At 32.2% G+C, this 25,431-nt stretch overlaps 1 protein-coding gene across 5 annotated transcripts in view; it reads right to left on the bottom strand.

Moving 5' to 3' along the window:
- Nucleotides 1-343: 343 nt before the first annotated feature.
- TDRD1 (tudor domain containing 1) overlaps nucleotides 344-25,431 on the bottom strand; it is a 71,451-nt gene continuing 46,363 nt past the window's right edge. For 2 of the 5 annotated variants that reach the window (XM_023495929.2, XM_031955879.1), the window contains exons 17-26: nucleotides 22,768-22,878; nucleotides 21,416-21,586; nucleotides 20,465-20,731; nucleotides 7,892-8,008; nucleotides 6,641-6,757; nucleotides 5,459-5,626; nucleotides 4,768-4,995; nucleotides 4,543-4,580; nucleotides 4,372-4,459; nucleotides 344-2,606 (exon numbers count right to left, since the gene is read on the bottom strand). In XM_023495929.2, coding sequence (XP_023351697.1) covers nucleotides 2,599-2,606; nucleotides 4,372-4,459; nucleotides 4,543-4,580; nucleotides 4,768-4,995; nucleotides 5,459-5,626; nucleotides 6,641-6,757; nucleotides 7,892-8,008; nucleotides 20,465-20,731; nucleotides 21,416-21,586; nucleotides 22,768-22,878 — 1,313 coding nt within the window. In that variant the 3' untranslated portion in view covers nucleotides 344-2,598. Of the gene's footprint in view, nucleotides 2,607-4,366; nucleotides 4,460-4,542; nucleotides 4,581-4,767; nucleotides 4,996-5,458; nucleotides 5,641-6,640; nucleotides 6,758-7,891; nucleotides 8,009-20,464; nucleotides 20,732-21,415; nucleotides 21,587-22,767; nucleotides 22,879-25,431 lie in introns of those variants that run through there. The other 3 variants (XM_031955881.1, XM_031955880.1, XM_031955882.1) reach the window with 3 other exon arrangements.

Below are 25,431 nucleotides of genomic sequence, written 5' to 3'. Positions count from 1 at the left end.
ATTTTTTTTTGTCCCCAAAGACCCTACTTAAATAATTGTAACCTTTTGTGATGTCCATATCATGAATAAAACATAGCTTACTCTCTTCATGAAATAAGGACAAAGAAATAATGTATTGTCTAAGGCCACACTGCTATATAGTCAAACCACTTTTTATTCATCTGTTTGTCCCTTAATCCAATATTCAGTTATTAGCATTTACTGTATTTGTAAACCCATTCTGAACATATTGTGTTCTCCATGTGAGAAGAGGAGGGTATTATTATATACTACATTATTCTGACCACCTGCATTTGGTTGGTAAAAGATCCGTTCCCCCACAAAATATAGAAGAGTAAACCAGAACATCACCAGAACATTTAATGACACTAAGTAAATTAAAGGGTTTTTTTTTTGAAGTTAACAAAAACTACCATCAAAATCAAGGAGTAAAAAAATAATTACAAGTCAAAACAAAATAATGATTAATAGGCACTAGTTATTTACACAGCAATTTACTCCAACAACACTGTGGATTCAATAGCCTTTGAAACATAAGCACGTAGAATGAGCATAAATGCAAGCAGGAAGGCCAAAGTTGTCTATCACTTGTCACCCTTCTTAAAAATTCTTTGCAGAGAAATGAATACTAAGATCAAAAATGATCTTTTACAGAAAATTCAAACCAAAGTTCTACTGGTAAAGGTCAACTGTCATAAATAACCATTATAACAAAACAGCAAGATAACAAGTAATTACCCCACTTCACTTATTTCAAGCAATATTCCATACAACTAAATTCCAGTACAACAGAGTAAGATGGGTTTTCCTTTGAAGCTGGCATAATGGGATCTGACCTTTATTTGAAATAACACCTACTTTGTGCTATTAATACATGTGATGCCAACCCACTTCAAAGTTAACTTTCTTTTGAAAGATTTTTTTTCATATTTTCTCCCTGTGATTTGAACTTTTTTGGGGAAAAATAGATGAAGACGGAATTATAGTCTTAGCTTTTTATGTAAATAAATCTGTTTTTTATAAAGAAGAGTCAAAAATCTTTTGGGTAAGGAACCTAACTATAAAATAAAATCTTTTAAGCTACCACAATATTTTTTTACAAGGAAAGATTTCTAATTTATTAAAACTTTTACACATTTTATAGACTCCCCCCCCCCTTTTTTTTTGTTACAAGAAGCCCTCACTTGAGATTCCATATTTTCAATTGTTTTTATACCTCACTAATGCTTCAGGAAATATTTTTAGTTGGAATTTGTATGAATAGTAAACACAATTGAGTAAAAAACACTGTTTTCAGCCTATTTTCAAATAAGAAAAGGAAATGAAAAAAACACTGGCACATGGTAGTTCTTTAAGTAGGACAGGATAAGTCTATTTAGAGAGCAGAGATAAGAACTAGACAAAGTGACAGAATTTTAACATTTAGTAAGAGAGAAAAGTAATGTTTGTCAGAGAAAAATAATAATATTCAATGCATAATAAGAGTTGAAGAATAATGATAAGCAAGGGAAAAAGTCTTTTAAGTCCCAAATTTGAATAGATTTTACTATGAATTCATGACTTGAACTTTTCCAAAATTGTGATGGGATATAAGGAGAAAATACAAAGTACAATTCTGGAAAATGAGTTGCCCTGGCAGAATAAGAATTTAGAACATGCTTAATATACCTTTGTTTTCATGGAAACTTTTAAAATCCTCTCAACTGGGCTATTTTGAAGAAATTATTATACTCTTATCAGGACAATTGCTTTACTCTTTCAAAGCTTAGTAAATGCTATTTAGAATCAAATTCTACTTACCATTGATGGAATGGCTACAGGTTTGAAAAAGAGGAAAATGATGCAAAGATGTTGTATACCAATGCCATAGTAAAAATAGGTCAGTTTGGAGTTAGAAGAGATGGTGATAGAGAGAGAGAGAGTGGTACTAGTCGGGTGCAAGGGAAGATATATTATATGGTTCTATGTTCTGGGAGGAAAAGACAAATAAACATTTTACCACACAGGGAAAGAAAAAGGAGGGTGACTGAAGTGAACTGTGTGAAAGGAAAAGGAGAGAGGTTAAGGAAAGTAGAACCCAGAATACAAGGATCTTAAATTTTCTCTCCTAAATGAATCTAGACCCCTCTACTGCTTTATTCCACTACATTTTATTGCTAGCCATTTTTATTTCCCACTTTAATGTGTTTGTTTCTTGTAATAACTTCATTTCTGATAAAACAGAAATCCGCAGCTCTTATGTATGCATTAATATAATAGGATCACTTATTACAGTTCTCAAATTATTCATTTTTCCTCCATATTTTGAGCATAAACAAGCATACCTGAACAGAAATCAGTTTGTCTGAGTGAAGTAGCTTATACAATTTGACATATTTTTCCATGCAGTTAGAAAATAATTCCAATATACCATTACTATGGCTTTATATTTGATATACAATAGAAGTTTCCACCTTTACACATGATTAAACAAAAGTAAATACAGTTTATATTGGTGCATATATTCACAGTAATAGTTCCACCAGTTGTGAGAGGTGACAGCCAGGTTGCAGTACCACTTGTGTTCTAATCACCACAGCACTCTCTTGGTTTGGTCAATTATTTTACTGAAAAGGTTGAAACAAAAATGAAATATTTATAAAAATTATTCTCAATTCAAGTACATATTATTAATGAAATCCTCTATCACCCTCCACCCCAAAATGTAGACTATATCATGACATAATTTCAAAAATTTCTTTAACCATTAGAAAACATTCACAATATATTTTAAATCTATCAGTATATCCACTGAAGATATGCTTTGAATGGGTGAAAAAAATAATGAATAGAAAGGAAAAAGTATATTTCAGCAATCAAGTAAACATTTTTCATAGCACAGTACTTGGTTTAATGTCCTGACATTGATCTCTTCTAAAAAAGTTATTCTAATATAGTATCCGGTGGGCAGATGAAATCCTAGATGTATTCACTGAATATGGAGGGACATTTTCCATTAAAGTTCCACTTCCATGCTGTATCATGGCACAGAAGTGACCCTGGATTCTTGAAAGTTATGTCAGCAGAGCACAAGCTGGAAAGGCTTCCAGTTCAGGCCCTGTGAAGCAATGTTATCACCATGAGGACCAGCCTAGCTAAGTTCGGGAAGACTCATCATCAGACCACAGCCACAAAGTGATGACCTTTTTGGCCACAGCAACATATGAAACCATTAACTAAACATGAAAGAGTTGACTGAGTGCCCACACCGATGAAATCACAGCTCTTTTGACGTACTGAAGGACAGTGTTCCATTACAGATTTCTTGTTTTCTACCAGTTCTGTCAAAAGGCTGCCTTTAAGGATTAACAAAACTGAAAATACACACCATTTTCCACCTAAACAGATTGTTTTTAAGAACTCATCCTCACAACACCTCTGTGACATAAGCACATTTTACACATGAAAAGACTGAGATACAGTAAAGTTAAATGACTTGCTTAAAGTTTTAATGTGATTTAGTGGCAGAACATTATGTTATACATAGTCATATGGATCAATAGAAGTGTTCATGAAGGTGGCTTTGAATTTTAATATATGTTTTAGCTGCAAGATCTAAACAGAATAAATTTTACAACTATACAGAAATGAAATGTTTTTTCAAAACCTGAAAACCCTTAATTATATAAAATCTGTGATCCTATGACCTTAGGTAAAAAACAAAACAAAACAAAAATCTTAAAAATCTCATTTATATTCCATTATATCTACTATATTGGTTTAGAATTTGGATAGTTTTTATGAAAAAGAAAACAAAATGAAGAAAGCCAGCAAATAAAAATTATAGGAAACTCCCACCACACTATTCAAACAACATTTGTTGACTGCCTAGATTTGCAAATTTATTAAATCTGAGTAATTGAAGCCACAAATAGAGATTTGTTTTGATATGAAATAGATTGTTACCTCCATGTGTTTTCTAACTTCCATTATAAAAAAAGTATATATAAACATCTATGTAAAACTTTCTCTATAAAAGTGAACTATAAGATTTCACTTTTAAAATTTATATGTATAGGCATATGATGCAACTAAACTCCTGAGTAAGGTGTACATTTAAAAAAACTAATTTTTACTTAAGTTATATTAAGCAAATTCTATTACAACCCTAACTTTTCTTACATAGAATTTTCATCATAGTAGCAAATTGTAACAGATATCATTGTATAAAAATTAAGATAATCTGAAACAAGATTCTTGACAGTTTAGGTTCTGGAATAAAGTTATTCCAAAATATTATTCAGTAAGACATATTCCAACAATATATACTTCACTATGATTTTACTCTGTAGATACAAAAAAATAAATCACATGTCATTTAACATACTTAACTTTTTAGCAACTTTTTCATTTCAGTAAATTTATCTTGATTTGTTGGGTTATTTAAAAGGAAGAGTAGTATCTGTTCATGTTTTTCCACCTGTAGGTATGAAAGACAAATTTATATTCACTATTATTAAAAATTTGTGAATTTCTTCTTCAATTTAATAAGATTTAACTTACTTGTTTCCTTAACTCTGTGCAGCAGCAATTAGTCTGTCCTATAAGGAAATACAAGAAACTATTTAGTAAATCAACAAAAATAAAATACTCAGAACACAAACATAGCTTCTATTTCAGTTCTTTCTCCATTAAAAGAAAACAAAAAGATGTGAGGTAAAACTCAATTGAATTTTATTTTTAAAAAAATCTATTCTAAAAATGCAATTTTAAGTTTGGGGAAATTACCTTTATTCAAAACACTTTGATTTTTAGTTGCGATGTGCTTTGCCAGACCTTCCATCACTAGCTTATCAGCTATGTTAATAGTACCATTTTCAGAACGTTTTTCAACAGACACTGCATGGACATTCTTAATGATTCCTTTTACTGAAATCATGACATTCTGATTCAACATAAGTTTCTTTAATTGCTCTAGCACTAATGGAGACCATCCCCCTTCCAATTCCATTATTCCTAGGGAAATAAAATGTTATAATAATTAGTTGACAAAAATGACAGCATTCCTATAGTCTCTTTTCTTATTATATATTATCAAAATGATGAAATTTGGTACTTTTATGAATCTACTGGTGAAGGTCAAAATAAATTTAACATATTTTTTAGTTGGGTTTATAAAACCACTTCCATGTACAATTTTCCAAGCAAAGAGAGCTTTAATAATAAATCTGGCTCCTCTCCAAAAGAAAATCATCTAACTGGTCTAATTTCATCTAGTTTGATCTATAACTGAGATATCCCAAAAAATGACCTTTATTTGTATGCATAAAAAACCATTCAAATTTTCACTCACAAGTCAAGTTCATTATTAAACATAGACAGGTATATACTGTATATAACGTTAACATATTAATATGTCAACAAGATGGGACAAACTTACAAAAAATTCATATTTGTAAAATAACTATTAAAATCTTACCTTCAAATGAGCACCTAATTATTTGAAAAGGAAGTTCCAAGTAGATGGTAGTGATTGGCTGAATCCGAGAAAAAGGTAAAGTTTCAATGTTTCCATAGTCAGCATAGAGTACTTTTACCTCAGATTCTGAGACCTTCAGGATGATAGCACGGTACCAATAATTGTCACCTAAAAAATGAGACCTCAAATAAGAAATTACATTTAATGTTCTCATCCCTTGAAAGTTGGTCTTTAATCATTCAAAAATTTTCAATCTATATAAAGGAAGGAGAAATGCTACATTATTTTCTTACTTTTAACTTGCCGTATCAAAACTATTTCATCCTCTGTTATGTTACTAAATGTATATGCAGACAATGGGAAGTTGCCTTTCCTAAACTTTGAGATGATAAGCCAATATCTATACTTATATATATATATATATGTATATGCACACAGCTTAGAAGTTTAAAAGATTACTCTCATTTTTTCAAATTGTTTATTTTCATTTTTAAAAAACAAATTGAAGTATAATTACAGGGTTTATTTTCAAACCATCAGGTGTTTTTGTTTTTTTTATCAGCATTTTTAACAACTCAAAATACAATCAACAAGCAATAGTATAACTTGGAATGCACTAATCCATTAAAAAAGAAACAAATTAAAAACAAGCATCATTTTGAATGTCATGCTTTTGATCAAAATCTATATTTAAAAGATACAGCATATTGGCTCATTTAAATATGATTATTTTAATCTGTTTATGTATCTCTAACCTTTCAATCTTTTAAAATAAAATCATCTCCTTTCCATTGTATACAGTATGACATGGAACATCTTTTATTATTTACATATACATAACACCACCATATATAAAAATGTCATTTCTCACCTATCAGAAGTAGGGCAGTGACAAATTGTGTTTCTAAAAGAATGAATGGGGTTTGTAAGAATCACCCTATATTCTTGCCAAACTTCCAATTGTGACCAAAGGCACAGGTTTCTGCAACAGCTAGTCACAAAAATAAATACATTTTTTCCATATGCTAGGACCATACCCATGACCTTGGCCTTCTTAAAACTCTTCTAAACAACCTAACTATAAGTGAACAGAGCCTTTTACCTTTAGGAGCTTAGCACTTAAAATATTTCAAGTTGATAATCACAAATAAAAAGAAACTCCTTTAATGGAAAGATTCTTACTTGTGAATCTGGCACAGCACACATCTCCAATTCTTGGTTTAAAGAGTGCTCTATTTTTCTGAGAGTTGCAATGGTCTGTTAATTTAACTGTCATCAAATTTAATTTTTCTTGGTCTGCTTAAAACATAAAGAGTTATTCTGGGAGCAGTTTTGGCTTGCACACACTATATTTTAATCAAGATTAATCAGAATAGTGAATTAACCCATCATTTCAAGTGTAGACAACTATAAATATATATATTTTTACATACACACACATTGTGTGTAATATGTCTTGTGTAGTTAGTGTTTAAAAAAACTTATTAATCGTTATTTTGGCTTGTTATTTTTAGGGCTGTGAGAATTCTTCGTCCTTAGATTTTTGTGAACACTATTAGTGTACTATTAGTCAAGAAGATAGTATCAAGTACAAAACAGATTTTAGCTTTCATCATGCTTATAACTGTAAAATATTTTTAAAAAATAAGACCTTAGTTAAAGGTTAATTTACAACAGTTTAAAAATCAACTCCATCCAGATTAGATTTATCTAACTGCTAATATCAAACTACTCAAATCTTTTGAACACAAACTTTGATGTAAAAAGTATAAAGGTATGAATAGAAATAAAATGTTCATGGCTAAATTAGAAAATATTGACTTGAAACACTAGATATTATAAAACCTCGATTAATCAAAATTCTCAGGCAAATGTCTTGATTAATCAGAAAATCCTTTTCCTTTCAACCTTGACTGCTGAAAATATTTTTGAAATATACACTTTCCTTTCTTAGAACACTGAACAAAATTTAAAGTTTCTTTGATAAATTTTTGAACATTACTACTTTGATATATTATTTGTTTTTGGATGTTTGATGTCCAATTCTTCTATACATATTTCCACATTTATCATGCTGCATAAGAAAAATCAAACCAAAAGGGGGAATAAAGAATTATGATACTACATAATATCAAACATTACACAGAAATGAGGTTGATGTATTGACCCAGAAACAACCAGTCAAGTTCATTTTAGTCTATATTATAAACAAAATTACTGATAGGAAAATTATGGCAAATTTCTTTCTTCTAAAAATTCAGGGCACATCAAAATTACAAGTAAAGAATACAAAATAACGCAGATTTTGCTATGTGTATGTATAACATATGTGTATGTGTCTAGTTTATGTGCATATATGTATATGTATTTTTATCTATACAAATTTTTAAATAAACTCTCAAAAATACTAGACATCAAAATTTAGTTTCTTACCTCTACTCTCAATTGGTAATGCATAAAACAAGCTTGGGCTTATAATTTCTAGTATACAAGCTGGTACAATTTCATCAACTGGAAATTCTATTGTCTTCCACTGATCAGAAGAGGTAGCTAATAAGATACAAAATGTAATTCTTGTATTAAACTCTATCAAAATGTGAATAAGAATGCAGTTCATCAATATGAAGTTATTAAGTACTTGATGGCAAGCATTTTGGTAAGTACTGAAAATACAAAGAAAAAAAAAAGACAAACAGTCTCTGCTTTTAAACAGTTATGCTCTAACGAGGGAAATAACATGTATGTCTAAACATATATGCCATTGCATTTACAGGCTATGTAGGCTTTGAGGCCAAATATCTTTCTGAGCTGCAACTGTAATTACAAACCTTCTACCCACCATCTTCTGCATTGGTACTACCTTAGAATGAATCTGAGGAGGCTTCTCAGTAGACAAAACTAAGCACTATTTGCCTCTAGAAATAGTTGACGAATAGTGAAGACTGATTTTCTTTGCTTTCTTTTGGGATTGGGGAGAGAGTTGGCTAATGCTAAAATTTGTTGTGCCTGACTACATATTTGTAATGAGTTTTGTTTTGTTTGCCTTCTAAATAGGCGGGGAAAGGAAAAAAGGGAGAGAATTTGAAACTGAAAATAAAACTGAATTTTAAAAAAAGTATCCACAAATTTTACATAGAATAGGAACAAAGTAACAGATAGGAAGACAACAGCAAATAGAGGGACCAGGAAAGACTTTCTGCAAAGTGGTATTTAGCTAAGTCTTGATGAAAGTCAGTGATTCTAAGAAGTGGAAGTGAGGAATTCGGGACATGGGGTTAGCTAATTCAAAGGCATGAGCATCCTGTGTGAGAAATAGCAAGTTAAGGCAGAATGATTGCAATATAAAATTCATGAAGATGAATTAGTTTGAATGGCTAGGGTGGGAAGAAGGAAAGAAAGGGAAAATGAGTTCATTTTGGGACATATTCTTAGATATGTCATATTCAATAGGGTTCCTTCTCCTTGCCAAGGCAAATTCGTTAGAAGAACAAGGGATTATATTCCATCCCATCTTCTACAATAGACTGACCTCCTTCATCACTCCCACTCTCTCACATATCTTATCTTTCCCTATATCTCCTGGCTCCTTCCCTATTCCATGAATATGACATATACGTGTTTCCTCCATCCTCAAAAAAACAAAACAAAACAAAAACAACCCTCACTTGATTCGTCCATCTCTAGTAGTAATCATCCTATATATCTCTCTCCTCTCTTTTGTGGCTAAACTCTTAGACAAATCCACATACAATGAATTATTAATTGTAAAATCTAATCATCTTTTTTTAAAAAAAATTTTAAGTAGCTTTTTATATTCAAAATACATGCAAAGGTAATTTTCCAACATTCACCCTTGCAAAATCTTGTGTTCCAAATTTTTCTCCTCCTCTTTCCCCCATCCACTTCCCCTAGACAGTAAGCAATCCAATATATATTAAACATGTCCAATTCTTCTATACATATTTCCACATTTATCATGCTGCATAAGAAAAATCAAACCAAAAGGGGGAATAAAGAGAGAGAGAAAAAAACAAGCAAATAATTACAAAAAAAGGTGCAAATATGTTGTGATCTGCATTCAGTCCCCATAATCCTTTTTCTGTATGCACTTGGCTCTCTCCATCAGAAGTGTCTTGGAATTGGCCTGAATCACCTCATTGTTGAAAAGAGCCATGTCCATCACAGTTGATCATCACATAATCTTATTGTTGCCAGGTATAATATTCTTATTGGTTCTATTCACTTTACTTAGCATCAGGTTATGTAAATATCTCCAGGCCTTTCTGCAATTATGTTGCTGATTCTTATAAAACAATAACATTCCATAACATTCATATACCATAACTTATTCAGCTATTTTCCAACTGATGGGCATCTACTCAGTTTTCAGTTTCTTGCCACTATAAAAAGAGCTGCTATAAACATTTTTGCACATGTGGGTCCTTTTCCCTCTTTTATGATCTCTTTGGGATAAAGGCACAATACAGACACTGCTGAATTAAAGAGTATACACAGTTTAATCTTTTTTCTTTGGGCATAGTTCCAGACTACTCTGCAGAATGGGTGGATCAATTCACAATTCCACCAATAATATATTAGTAACCCAATTTTTCCACATTCCCTCCAACATTTATCATTATCTTTTACTGTGATCTTAGCCAATCTGGGAGGTGTGTAGTGTAAGAATTGTCTTAATTTGCATTTCTCTCATCAAAAGTGATTAAGAGCATTTTTTCATGACTATAAATGGCTTTAATTTTGTCTGAAAATTGCCTGTTCATATCTTTTGACCATTTGTCAATTAGAGAATGGCTTGTATTCTTATAAATCTGAGTCAATTCTCTACATATTTTAGAAATGAGACCTTTATTAAAGCCCTTGGATGTAAAATTCCCCCCTTTTCTGCTTTCCTTTTTTTTCTCCCCCTTAATTTTTTGTTGTTTTATTTTTTCAGTTTTACATAATAAAATATTAACTTTTAAAATAAATATTTCTTGATAAATCACGTTGGGAGAGAAAAATCAGAACAAAAGGGAAAGACTATGAGAGAGAAAAAAAAACAAAAAAAAGAAGTGACCATAGCATGTGTTTATTTATATTCACTCTCCATAGTTCCCTTTCTGGAGGCAGGTGGTGTTTCCTATCCAAAGTTTATTGGTGATTGCTTTGGATCACTGAACCTCTAAAAAGAACCAAATCTTTCATAGTTGGTCATTGCACAATCTTGCTGTTACTGTGTACAATATATTGATGGTTCTGCTTGTTTCCCTCAGCATCAGTTCATGTAAATCTTTCTGGAACTTTCTGAAATCAGCTTATTATTCATTTTTTGTAGAACAATAATATTCCATTACCTTCATATACCAAAACTTATTCAGCCACTTCTCAGGTGATGGAGATCTACTCGTTTTCCAATTCTTTGCTACCACAAAAAGAGCTGCTACAAATATATTTGTACATGTGGGTCCTTTTCCTTCCTTTATGATTTCCTTGAGATACAAACCCAGTAGTGTTGCTACTAGGTCAAAGGGTATCCAAAGTTTGATAGCCCTTCAGGTTCTAAATTGCTCTCTAGAATGGTTGGATTAGTTACAACTCCACCAATAATGTAGCAGTGTCATAGTTTTCCCACATGTACTCCAACATTTATCATTATCTTTTCTTGTCACCTTAGCCAATCTGAGAGGAGTGCAATGGTTCCTTAAAGTTATCTTAACTTGCATTTCTCAAGAGTGATTTAGAGCATTTTTCTCATATGACTAGAAATGACTTTAAATTTCTTCATCTGAAAATTGTCTGTTCATATTCTTTGACCATTTGTCAATTGGAGAATTCTTATAAATTTGAGTCAATTCTCTATACATTTGAGAAATGAAGTCTTTTATTAGAGCCCTTGATATAAATTTTTCTCCCAATTTTCTGCGTCCCTTCTAATCTTGGGGGCATTGGTTTTGTTTGTGCAAAACCTATTTAATATAATCAAAATTATCCACTTTGCATTTCATAATGCCTTCTAGTCCTTCTCTGGCAACAAATTCCTTCTCTACAGATTTGATAGGTAAACTATCCTTGTTCTCCTAATCTGCTTATAGTAGTATCACCCTTTATATGTAATTCATGAACCCATTTCAACCTTATCTTGGTATAAGGATGTAGGTGTGGTCAATGCCTAGTTTCTGCCATACTATTTTCCATTTTCTCCAGCAATTTTTGTCTAATGATCTTTTCTCAATCTTTTTTTCTTCTTGATCTTCCTGCAGCCTGTGACATTGTCACTATCTTCTTGACCCTATTCTCTGTAGGCTTTTGTGACACTAATTTCTTTTGGTTCTTCTTTTGTCTATCATTTCCTTTTTGGTCTCTTTTTACTTCATCTTTATCCAAGTGACAATCATCAATGTTCCTTAAAGTTCTGTCTTGGGCCATCTTTTTCCTCAATACTACTTCACTTGGTGGTCTCATCAAGCTCCCATAAATTTCAATCATCTCTATAAAGATGATTCTCAGGTTTATTTCTTTAGCTCTAACCTCTCTCTTGATTTTTAGTATCTTATCTCCAATTGCTCACTGGATCTCAAATGGATGTCTCTTAGAAATCTTAAACTCAACTGAATAATTTCTCTTTTCCCCAAAAGAGTTCCTTCCTCCAAACTTTCCTATTATTGTCAAGGGTACTACTCCAAGGGTCCTCAAACTTTTTAAATAGGGGGCCAGTTCATTGTCCCTCAGACTGTTGGAGGGCCAGACTATAGTAGAAACAAAACCTTTGTTTTGTGGGCCTTTAAATAAAGAAACTTCATAGCTCTGGGTGAGGGGGATAAACGTCCTCAGCTGCTGCATCTGGCCTATGGCCGTAGTTTGAGGACCCCTGTATACTCATGGATCACCTAAGTTTGAACCCATTCTCAACTCCTCATTCTCTCACTCATCCTGTCCAATCAGTTTCCAAGCCCCATTGTTTCTAGCTCTGTAACAAACTTCAAATATACTCCCTTTTTAATTTCTGACATTTCCTCCAGCCTATAGCAGACTCTCATTATCTCTTGCCTGGAATACTGCAATAATCTTGGTGTAGATCTCCTTGCCTCTGGTGTCTCTCCCCATTGCAGATGATCTTCTACTTAGCTGTTATATGATGTTCTTAAAGCACAAATTTGGTTTCTGTTCCCCCTTCACATTCATTCAATTAACTCCAGTGTCTCTTTATAGCTTCCATGAATAAATAGAAAATCCTCTTTTGTGTTTTAAAACCTTCCATAACCCAAGATCTTCCTACCTTTCCAGGTTTCTTCCATGTAACTCCCACCCCTCTGGTATTCGATCCAGTAATTCTGGCCTCTTTGCTTTTCTTTGTATATGATATTCAATCCATCTCCCAACTCTTGGCATTTTCCAGCACCTATCCCTCAAGCCTGAAATTCTCTGTTCATAAATTTCTGCTTCTTAGCTTCTCTGGTTAAACTCACACCTAAGAATAAGAACATTTTTCTAGTTCCTCAATCTTAGTGCCTTTGCTCTGAAGACCATCTCCAACACAATCTTTACACATCTTGTATATAACAAAGTTGTTATATACAAGGCATGCTGCCTCCCCTATTAGACTATGAGTTCCTTGAGAACAAAGGCTGGGTTGTTTTTTAAAACCTTTTTTTGTATCCCAGTGCCTAGCACAATGACTGGTATATAGCAGAAGCTTAACAAACGCTTTCTGAAGACATGGATCTGAAGCCATGGAAGCTGATGAGATAATCAAATAAGTATATATAAAAAGAAGAGGACTTACATGTCAGAGCCTTCATAGATGACCCACAACTATTGAGAGTGACATGGGGGAAAAAATATCAAGGAACAAGAATGAAAAGTAGTCATCATATGGGCATAGGCGGAGAACTAAGAGAACTTAGTGTCACAAAAACCCAGAAAGGAGAAATGATCAACATTATAAAATGCTATTAAGAAGGATGAGGTTTAGAAAAAGTCATAAAATCTGGAAATTAAGAAGAGTTCACTGGAGAAAGTAGTTTCAGATGAAAGGGAAATCAGAAGCCATACTGAAGACAATTTAGAAGTGAATAGAAAAAGTAGTGAGGAAATTCACCAATTCTAATATGACTTTTTAACGTTAACTGAAAAGGAAAAGGTTATAAAATGATTATCTTGTGGGGATGGTAAAGTCAACTAGGCATAAAAAATCTACTATCCAAATACCATGAGAATCATTTAATTTTTAGTTCATGATTCTGAAGGCCTATGGTCACTATTATAAATAACTATTACCACTATATAGTAGTATAAAAAAAAGTTCTGGTTATTGGTTATCATTTTGATTTTCCATGTAAAAAAATTGACCATATTAGCATTTGTTAATGCTATCACATGAAAAACGAATTATATTTGACACTTTTAATTAAGCCTCTGAATCTTTTTATACATTGAAAATTTTAATTCAGTTTAAAATACTTTAGTGTTTAAAAATACAATTTAGGCAATTTAATTTTTAAATGCCTTGTTTTGGTAAGCAAGTGACTCTAAGTTCCCAAAGACTATTTCAACACAACACAATCAGGCAGATTCTATTATGATGAAAAGGCTTTTAGTTCTGTCCTAATGATACAATTTCTATGGTAACTGAAGCCTACTCCAACCATCCATAACTGCTTCCATTTTACCTTCTATCTCTTTTGCATATATGCATGTTGTCTCACTAGAGTATAAGCTTCATGAGGACAGGGGTTATTTCACTTTTATCTTATTCTCAGCATCCAGCACAATGTTTTCTAGAGAGTCATACTAAGAGAGCAAATTATCAGATACAAGTGTAAGACTGAGTAATAGCCACACACAGAAGGAGCTTCTTCTGTAAAATTATAGTTGTGTATAGCTTTGCAGCCTGATAAGATGCATAATGAAGACAAATATAAGAAGATAATGAATTTCTTCTTTAAAAAAAAAAACTAAGAAAGAAAGAAATTAACCAGAGGTAAAGCTACCCAGTCCTAAGCAATTGTCAAAACCAGAAATTTCAAAATATAATCTAAGGAGAATAAAATATAGGATAAAATATCTCAAAATAAAAGTATAAAAGGGCAGAAATAACACAGCTGGATCTTACCAATTCTTTCTTCAAATACTTGTGCTTTTCATAAAGTTCAAGATATGTCTTTTGGAGACGTAGTGTTAAAGAGAAATGGATCCCTGTGGACCACATATTGACTTAAAAAAACACAAATTAGAATTATCTATATTGTACTGTGTTTTTACTTATTTTGATAAACACTTCCCAATTATATTTTGATTTGGTTCAGAGTTTGATACCTCTGCTTTGGAGAATATGAACAAGTATGGATCATCATAGGCAACTATATCTCTTTGTCATTAGGACAAGGCAATTATAAGACTTAGATCCTTGCAGAGACATTCATGTCATATTATTTCTGTGCTTTCCATAATAGTATGTAATTATAGTATAAATCTCAAAAGTAATCATGATCATCCTATTCACTTTAGTGGAAGCAGTGCTTTATCATTGCCCAGATGCTCTTAATAAGACTATTTTAAAACAAAAATATAATCTTGGCAGAATTACTATATTTGAGTCAAACATTTATTAGCTGCCTATATGCCAAACAATAATAACTTGGCTCTGTGTGAATTCAGCAATCATTAATCATCTCAAACAAAAATAGAAAAGAGAACTCTACAAGAAATTATTTCCATGTACAGTGATATGTAATGCATGTGGTGTGTGTACACACACACACACAACAGATATAACACCTCAGAAGAAAGTATAGCCGAAATAGCACAATTTTATTATAGTCCTTTTACCTCTATATTTGGGCTTTTATATAGGGCCCAAGAGGTGGGTTTGTGTTTATATGTATACATAGATCTTTAATATAATATGTAAAAGCTTAAGCAGGTATTAACAAATTCCTTTATTTTATTTTTTTACTCTTGCTGTACCTTCCATCCCCTTCCTTTCCTCCATACTACTTTTCCAAAATCATGCTTGAGGGAATCATTTTTTAGGAACCAAAGAAAGTAAACAAATAGAATCCAAACAATTCTTTAGGCTGAGGAAAGCCAAATGAGTTGTATAAACCAAGGATTTCCAGTTAGTAGCCACTCTACCCAATACCCATTAACAATCAACAGTTAATAAATAGTAAGGATGGAGATAAGGCAATTGCATCTCTCCTTGGGATAGCTGAAAGGGTTAATTAACTCCAGGAAAACTGAAAGGAAAGGTTCAAATTCCCAATATTTACCCCCTCATTCAAAACCAAAACGGTTTGCATCATGAATGGGTCTCTAAAAAAATTCACACATAGAACTCACCTAACATATTTTTAAAAGTTCTGTCAGAAGACAGAAGGAAGAGGATGATTACAAAAGCATGGCACAATCCTATTATAATGTCTATATGGGTACAGCTTAGAGGCTGGTGAGGGAAATTAAGGACAATAAAAAGTGTTTTTAAAGCTACAGTGAAGGTAAAAAGAGAGATGAGACTGCTTATTGGGTAAAAGGGAAAATGAGGGAACAAAGAAAACTTATTTAGTTTCTCTTTTTCCTAACATAAAAGATCTTTAGCTTAGAAAGAATAGCCCCAAAATGACTAATAGAAAATCAATGTCCAAGGCAAATAAGGAGATAATAATAATGAAGCACTTAACTGCCCTTGATGAGTCTACATAATAGATAATCGACAACCTAAGGAACTAAAAGAATTGGAGTATCATAACTAACATTAACCTAGAATGAAGGTCACTATGGCCACTAGGAAAAAGCAAAGGCAGCAACTTTTTTGAACCATGTCATTGATATCTAAGAGACCATTAACAAAGGGATCTGTGACATTAGAGTAAGGAAAATATCTTGATTATCAACAACAACAAAAAAGTAATGGAATGGATTCTACAACCTAAAACCAATGAGTCTGATTTTCAATTTCAGGAAAATATCTAGAATTCATTATAAATGGGTCTTCCCTATTCCTATAGAGGAAGACACCATCTTCCCAATCCTATAGTTTTGAAACTTAGATGTCATTCTCAACTTCTCACTATCTCTTACCCTCATTTTGAATCTGTTGCCAAGGCCCATCATTTCACCTTTGCAACATCTCTTGAATATGACATTCAAACTCATTTTTTCTCTTCTGATATTGCAACAATTCTGGGGCAGGCCCTCAACATCTCATGCATGGACTACTGAAATAGCCTCTTGACGGGTCTGTTTAAAGTTTGTCCTTACTCCAGTCCATCCTCCATTCAGCTACCAAAGTTTCCTCATATTGTTCTTGTTCAGTAAATATAAAAGAGAAAGACTAGATAACACAATTATAGATCAAATCAAAAGATTCAAAAAGCACTAAGAAAAATCAGTGTCAATTTGAAACAAGAGTTCTCATAAAGAATTTTCTCTCAATAGCATTTTTAAACTGCATGTAAAATAGTTTTCAACATTCATTTTTCTAAAACTTTGTGTTCCAAATTTTTCACCCTCTTTACTTTATTTCCCCTATCCCCAAGACAGCAAGCAATCTGTTATAGGTTAAACACATGCAATCCGCTTAAACATATTTCTATATTTACATTGTAGGGGAAAAAAATCAGACTCAAAAGGGGAAAAAAAAAAACAAGAGACAGAAAAAGCAAACAAACAAAAAGGTATAAAATACCATGCTTCAATCCACCTTCAGTCTCCATAGTTCTCTCTCTGGATGTAGATGGCATTTTCCATCCCAAGTCTATAAGAATTGTCTTGGATCACCACATTGCTGAGAAGAGCCAAGTCCATCACAGTTAATCACACAATCTTGCTTTTTGCTATATACAATGTTCTCCTCACTTCACTCAGCATCAGTTGTAAGTCTTTCCAAGCTTTTCTGAAATCAACCTGCTCATCATTTCTCATAGAACAATAATGTTTCATTACATTTAAAAATCTGATATAGAATCTTAGGAAATCAATGATTGGTCTTGTACTGTTTAACAGATTTCAACTGTGTCTTAGATAAGTTTATATCTATCATGTTTATCATATCTACAAGTAATCCAAAGCTAATAAGGAGAGCTAATGCATACTGGGTAACCAGGAAGATTCAAAAACACTTTTGACAGACTAGGGGACTGGGCTCAATTAAGATGAAAATTGGTGAAATCAAATAAAAATATCATTATCATGAATTTTAAAGATCAACTTCACAATTACAAATTAGGAGTAGTATAGCTTGATAGCAGTTCATCTAGAAAAAGATCTGGAAATTTCAATTGATGTTAAGCTGAATATGTATCAGTCGTCTGATATGAATGCTAAGAAAATTAATGTCAGCTTTGGTTGTATATTAAGAGAAATATGACATGCTGGAATTAGTGTTAGCCTCACTATACCCTACTCAGATATGTCCATACCCAGAGTGTTACATTCAGTTCTAGGCACATTTTAAAAATAATATTAGTATGTTAAAAATAATCCAGAAAAAGGCAACTGAAATACTGAAAGATTACAAGTTCATCAAATATTATCAGGGAACAGAGGATTGTTTAGTCTTGGAAAGCTTAGTTGATGGTGGGGAAAAGAGATAAAGTTGCCCAATTCCAAGCATTTTGAAAAGTTGATATGGAGAAGCAGTATTAGGATATTTATGCTTAGCTCCAGAAGGCCAGTTTAATAGAAACAATGGCAAAAATTGACAAGAGGCAAATCTAGATTTGTCATATGGAAAATTTTCTTAACATATCAAGTCCTGACAGGGAAACCCAAGAAAAAACCAGAATGAGCTATTTTTCCAGCCCATAGGTGAGACAAAGATGTCTGTGGACACTAGAGATAGTAGTACTTCAAGCCCAGCGGAAAGACTGTGCATCAGGGCAGGAGGAGGTTCCAGACCCACACTGGGGCACCATGATGGGATCAAGTGTCAAATGGCAGCTCTGTCAGTCAATACTCCCTTCCATGTCAGAGGTCAAAGATGGACCTGAACTTGGTGTACTAAAAAGGAGTAAAGTTCAGAAGCAAGCAAGAGTGATGAAGATCAGACCTCCAGGAGCAGAGTGTGATTTCTGTTCTAGTTTCTAGTTTAGTCTGAAGATGAAGATGAAGAAAGCAAGACTTTCAAGCCCCAATGGGAAACTGCAATTCTGTCATTCTGAACCAGTAGAGTTTCCTAGCTAATGGACAGTTCAGCATTAGTTTACTATTGCTGATACCCAAACCCAGGTTAGGAATTTGCAAAGGTTAGACCAATGGGGTGTCACTTTGCTTTGGATCAGACCACTATGGGAAGTATAAAAGCTTGCAAGTCCCAGCACAAACTAATTCTGGCATCTAGAATAACATAACATTCAATACCCCAAGAGAGCTCCTATAGGACTAATCCTCTAGAAGTATGCAGAGCTCAGCACTAACATGTAGTAGGCTAGAAAAATGAGCAAAATAAATAAAAAATAAAAATAAAAAAAAACTACCATCATAAAAGCTATTACAATACCAGAAATACTGAAGACACAAACCTGAAAGAAGGAAATGACTCCAAAATATCTAAAAGCAATGCCTAAATAACAATAACAACAAAAATAGCATATTCACAAATTCAACCACAATTTCCTGAAGAGATGAAACAATAGTTCAAATGAAACAACACTATGGAAAAAGTTATGGTATATAAATGTAATTGAACATTATTGGTACTGTAAGCAATGATCAAAGGAATGGTTTCAGAGAAACTTGGGAAGACATAAGCTGACTGAATAGTACAAAATAATTTATACAATGATAATAATATTGTAAAACCATACAACCATGAAAGCCTTAGAAATTCTGATCCATATAATGACCAACCATAATTCCAGAGGACTAATGAGAAAAGATAAAACTTCACAAGAGTTATCTGGGGGCTTTACAAAATAATCTATATGTTACAATTCTTTTAAAAATCAAATTTTAAATAGTATACTTAAAAGAGGATTTGATTTTCTAAAAATTTAAATGACACAAACTTTTCAGCAACAAATCTTCTGTACAATGGAATTAAAATTGAATTCTGAGTCTGATGTGAATTATGTGACCATAAACAAGTCATTTAACTTTTGGAGGCTGTGTCTTCTCATTCATAAAGCAGAGAAAAATATCTGAAATACTCATCTCAAAAAATCACTCTAACAGAGTGATTACAGAACTAACCTTGAAGCCAGGGTTCCAATCCTAATTATGACATATGTAATAGCTGTGTGACCAGAGGAAAGTTATTTAAGCTGTTAGTATTGTAGGCAACTCTACAGGATTTATTATAAGTTGTAAAGAAGATGTCAACCCGGAATTTCCTTATCAGGCAGTTTCCTATATCATTGACATCTACAGTCCCTTTCCTAATTTACCTACCTCAAAGGGGTGGTGGTTGTTGTTTATATTTTCAAGTAATATATAAACATTAGTTATTATCAGAGACGCATGGAAAATTATATTAAAATGTATAAACTTTTTTTATATTTAAAATGTGACCCTATTTAAGGTTTTCTTAAGCAAAGATTCTGGAGTGGTTTGCTATTTCCTTCTCCAACTCATGTGACAGATGAGGAAACTGAAGCAAACAGGATTAAGTGACTTGCTCAGGATTAAATCAATTACCACAGCTATTAAATATTTGAGAGCAGATCTTAATTCAGGTCATCCTGATTCCAGGTGTACTACTCTATCCACTCTGTCACACAGCTGTCTCAATATATAATATTAGTTTTCAATAAAGTGGTTTCTAACAGCATTTCAACAGTTAATAGATACTGACAAAATCATTGACCATTATATAATTCATTTTCTGAAAGACCACATAGAAAATTCTAAACTCCACAAGCACAGTGGTTTGTACAGAATATCAAATGTCCATGGAATTAAATTGCTACTGGAAAATTATGCCAACTTGAAGAGAAAATCCTAAAAGTCCTAAAATTTCTATAAGGGAATGTTTTATTACAATAAATATATTTTTAAATGAAGTCCTACCTTGAAGAACATCAGGATCAAATGGTAAGTCAACAGGTTTGCTATTTTGTGTATCTTTACATGGTGGTTCATCTTTTAAAACCAAATGTTCATCAATAAGTATATCACTTATAATTTTGGGATAAGCAGTAGAAGGGTCAGTGAGTTCAACGCCAGCACCATTGTCTGTGAGATCCACTATTTTAGCCTTAAGTTTTATCCCTGCAACACACATCTGAAATCTTGCTGTGGCTTCTTTACTCCAATGCTTGTTTCTAGGTTTTATATCTGGAAAACAACAATTTAATTAATAGGATTTCCAGGAGTAATTAATTGTCTTTGAAGATCTATTAGTGTCATTACTAGTGCATCATAGGTCATACTTAAAGCTTTAGTTCTTCTTGCTCACTTAGGCTAACAATTTTCAATCAACTGTGCCTTTTATCCTTAAGTGTAAATACTATATTTGCAAATTCCATTCAAAATGACAATTAAAATAATAATAATACTAATAAATTTTAAACTTTTAAAAATGGAATTGTGTTTTAGGATTTTTCCAATTATATACCTTACTTAATAATTTCCAGTGAAAAAAACTGAAAATTCCTTTCAGAAACTAAACACATTCCTTCAAATATTATGGCAATATTACTAAGTCAGTGGCACATATATAAGATTTCAAAAAGCTTTAAAATCATAACTACGATTGTCAAAAGTACTTTCTCTTTTCTAGGGTTAAATTTAATGTTATTTGATTTTCTTCCTAAATAATTTGATTTACTCAAATTCAAAATTACTTTTGATTCAAAATTACTTTTCTTAAGATCTCATTTGTGTGACTTTTTGAGGCAGGGTTTATAGCATTTATTTTTTAAGTTTTTGATATGATTGCCTTTACATTTAACATTGTTTAATAATTAGAGTTTTCTAAGTATTTTAATCATTAAAATAATTTTATATTCCCCAACATACCTACTAGCCAGCATCGGATTCCTTGAAATGGAAGTTTTAAGAACTTGGAGGACATCTTTCTAAGTTTGTCTACAGTAACCTCTTCAATGTTTCCATAATCCACAAAGTGCACTTTAACAGTTGCGTTTGGTAATATTTCTTTCACTAAAGCACGATACCAATTACCATCACCTAGAATTTTACACAAAGAATTTAAGTACAACTATGACAAAATATTCTTTTCTTCTTCAGTATGTTACATATTGACAGTAGTATGTAAAGTAACCTTTTGTGTAAATTAAACTGTATCATTATTTGCTTTCTTTCATTGCTACTGGATTTAGTTAATTTTTTTCCAATCATGTCTGACTCATAACTCCATTTGGAGTTTTCTTGGCAATGATCCTAGAGTGAGTTGCCATTTTTATAGAAGAGGAAACTGAAGCAGTTAAATGACTTGTCTAGGGTCACACATCTAGTAAGTATCTGAAGCCAAAACTGAATTCAGGAAGATGAGTCTTCTTGATTTAACACCTGGGGCTCTATCCACTGTGCTAGCTATGCCCTTTAATACTCATTAGCTCTATTCTCTTAGGGGACTATCAGCTATTCTGGGAAGGCATTTTTACATAAGATAAAGATCATATACACAATCCACCTAATTTAATAAATGTTAAACTGTAGCTAAGATTTTTTGTTTGCTAAAAATCATGAATAAAATAATTAATTTGTAATCATTTTCCTTTATTACTATTGATCTCAGATCCTATTTTATGTGACAAACAATAAATTGATGTATCAAATAATAATTTATAAATCATTACTAAATTCAAATTCCATTTGGAACATTTTCATAACAGCATTTGAAATAGATGACTACACTTGTTTAAACTGCAAAATAAATTGAATTTGGCTAGTCTTTCAACTAAAACTTACTCCTATGTAGTTTAGAGCAATGAGTTCTTAATTCATGAATTTATTATTTTAATAATTATTTAAATGATTTTGTCATCTTACATATTTCATTTTTTGTATTTAAAATCATTACTCTGAGAATGAGTCCATATACTCCACCAGATAGATAAAAAGGGTCCAAAACACAAAAAAAGTAAAAACCAACCTATTTTAACAGAAATTCACACATATTAATAGAGGTTCTAGAAAGAAAAACATTTAAATAATGTTTAATTCATTTATCTGGGAAAAGGAAATATTATCTGAAGATTCTTTGAAGAAAAAAAAGAGCAAAATCTAAGTCAGAAGTAAATTTATGGACTAAAAAAGAAAGGATAATTTTATAGTTTAAAAAAAAAAAGACAAAAAGGGCACAAAATGCAGAGATTCTAATTAAGAATATATCATGGGTATCTCACCTGTAAAATAAGCGCAACAAGGCTCTCCAATTTCAGGTTTAAATTCATTGGGCATTTTTTGTTGGCAATATTCTGCTAGAGACCTATTCACTTCATTTAATCCACTTAAAGCTGAAAACACAATATGAAAAAAATACAGTCCTTAATAATATTTTACAATATAAGAAGAGATAAAAAATGCTTTTTATTAGGAAAAATGTATTTAAAAAACCTGAAATCATAGAACTACTAGAAATACCAAGATCATTTCATTATTAGTGTTTAGTTAATAATAATAATATACTTTATTATGAAATAATCAAATGCTTGGAGACTGAGGAAACCCTATTTTAAAAAGTTTTTTCAGAGAAGCATTTTCATAATCTACCAGAATAATCCTTGTTAGTGATATTTTTAAGGTCAAAAAACATTGTTATTCAAACAATTTTAAGTAGAGTTTCATAATCAACAGTGGATACTTCAAATTTTTTTGGTCTGTTATATAAAGTTATTGACTTGAATAGCCATAAAGTTGTTTCTAATTCAGAATATTTTTTAAATCTTCTATGTCATGCTCTTGGTATAAAATTTTTAACACACCAGAATGTCTTTTACTGTACATGAGACAAAAATTCTAACTTCTTAGCTTGGCAGTTAAGTCTTTCCCTCGAGCCAATCTTTCTTTTTAGAATTATCACTGACAACTCATCTACTCAAACTAGTCTCATTTCAGCAAAAAATCTGTGACTTCATCAAGATGGCTATTTCCTTCAGTGATGTAGACTACAAGCCATCCATGCCTGCTGATATTTGTATGTGTCCACCTATAAATTCACCATAGCAAGTTTACCCAAAATGCTGGGATGCTCCTCATGTTCTCATTACAAAAGAGAAACAGTGGAGCAGATAAACTGTCTATTGAGTGTACTGTGGTCTTGCCACATGCTGCTATTCTTCAGTCTTGTTTGATTCTCCATGACCCTGTTTGGGGTTTTCTTGGCAAAGAATCTGGTTTGCCATTTCTTTATCCAGTTCCATTATCATAGATAAGGAATTTAGGCAAACAGTTGAATGATTTGCCCATAGTCACAGCTATTAAGTGTCTGATGAGTATTCCTGTCTTCAATCCTGTACTGTATCCACTGTGTCACCTACCTTGCCATAAAACCAATCTCTTAAAAATATTTTGCCCTTTTTTGTCCCATTAATTTTCCTAAGATATTTTTCCCACGTAGAAAGATTTTCCTTTTTTTCTCCTTGTATGGTAATCTAGCTCAGTTCAAGTATCTTCTATCCAAAAAGAACTGTCCATCAAGCAGTTAGAAATATAGGATTACAATTGACAGAATCCTTGTGATTTAACTGATGGAAGCCCATTCATACCTCACACTTCCTTTCAAGAAACAATTAACATGAGACTAGCCAGGTATAACTTTGTGGCACTGCTTAGGAACCCACAAGACCTTAGTTCTATTCTCAGTTCTGCTTCTTGTAGCTCTGTGACTTTGGACCAGCTACTTCCAAAGCTCTATGGGGCTCAGTTTCTAGATCCATAAAACAAAAAAGTTTTACCACCTGACCGCTCATGTCTCTCTCAGCTCTAACATTCTTATGAGTTAGGTCACACAATTTATCCTACTGAATCAACATTCAAGAAAAAAATTAATCAAGAACCCAAGTTATGTGGTGATTAATCACTACCAATGATTCCTTTTTTGAAACTTTGGGAGATTATTTAATATTTTTCTCTGTAAAATGTAAGCTCATCACTTACAATTTCCCAACTACTTGGAAATCTTTAGAAAAACAAATAGTGGTCTAATAATATAAAATAATATAAAATAAGCTGAGTTGTTTAGGTGTACAAAAGCAGAATTCCAATGGCTTATTATAGGTTAGAGTTGCTTGCAAGGTATTAAAAATTATGCCAACATAGTTTTGTATCAAGAGAACTGGCTTTATACATAGAAGATACTTGTGTTTAAAACCTGCATTAGATATTTTCTAGTTGTATATGACCATAGACAAACTGCTTACCCTCACTAAGCCTCAGTCTACTCATATGTAATATGGAGAGAAAAATCATTTTAAGTCTTAAGAAGGTAAGTTAGAGCACTCTCCAATTGTTACAATACCAAATTAATGTTGAGTCAATATCATCATATCAAGCAGGCATAGTCCCTGTGAGATATTAAAGATCAGTGTAACAGAAAAGCTCACTATTACAAATTTCATGACAAATCTTGAAATGAACAAAAATTCCAAAATAAACTTTCAGTTTGTACAGAGTGATGGAATAGTTTGGAAAATGGAGCAAGAGGTACTAAGCCTCAGTTTTAGCCTGCCTACAAACATTAATTTAAGTTAATGTGCTAAATGAGATTCTTGGATTCTCTTCTAAAGACTAATACTAGAGGAACTGAATCATACCAATATTGACAGCTTACTATAAACCATATTAAAAAATATACAGAAGGTATCAGTAAAAGGAAGTATGGTTCATAGTCGGTTCTCTTTGGAAGAGCAAACTAAGTCTATAAGAATTGGTTTCAATATGAACCCAAACTTTAAGACCACAATGAAGATAACTGCAGTTTATGTTTCAACATTTGCTGGAAAGGATTTGAAGGGTAGAAAATTCTACAAAGACTTTGAGAAGATTATCAAAACTAATTTAATATATAC

Source organism: Sarcophilus harrisii, chromosome 2, assembly GCF_902635505.1.
Source record: "Sarcophilus harrisii chromosome 2, mSarHar1.11, whole genome shotgun sequence".
Taxonomy (NCBI): Eukaryota; Metazoa; Chordata; class Mammalia; order Dasyuromorphia; family Dasyuridae; genus Sarcophilus; species Sarcophilus harrisii.
Note: the sequence above shows the minus strand (reverse complement) of the source record. Positions and strands in the feature narration are given on the sequence as shown.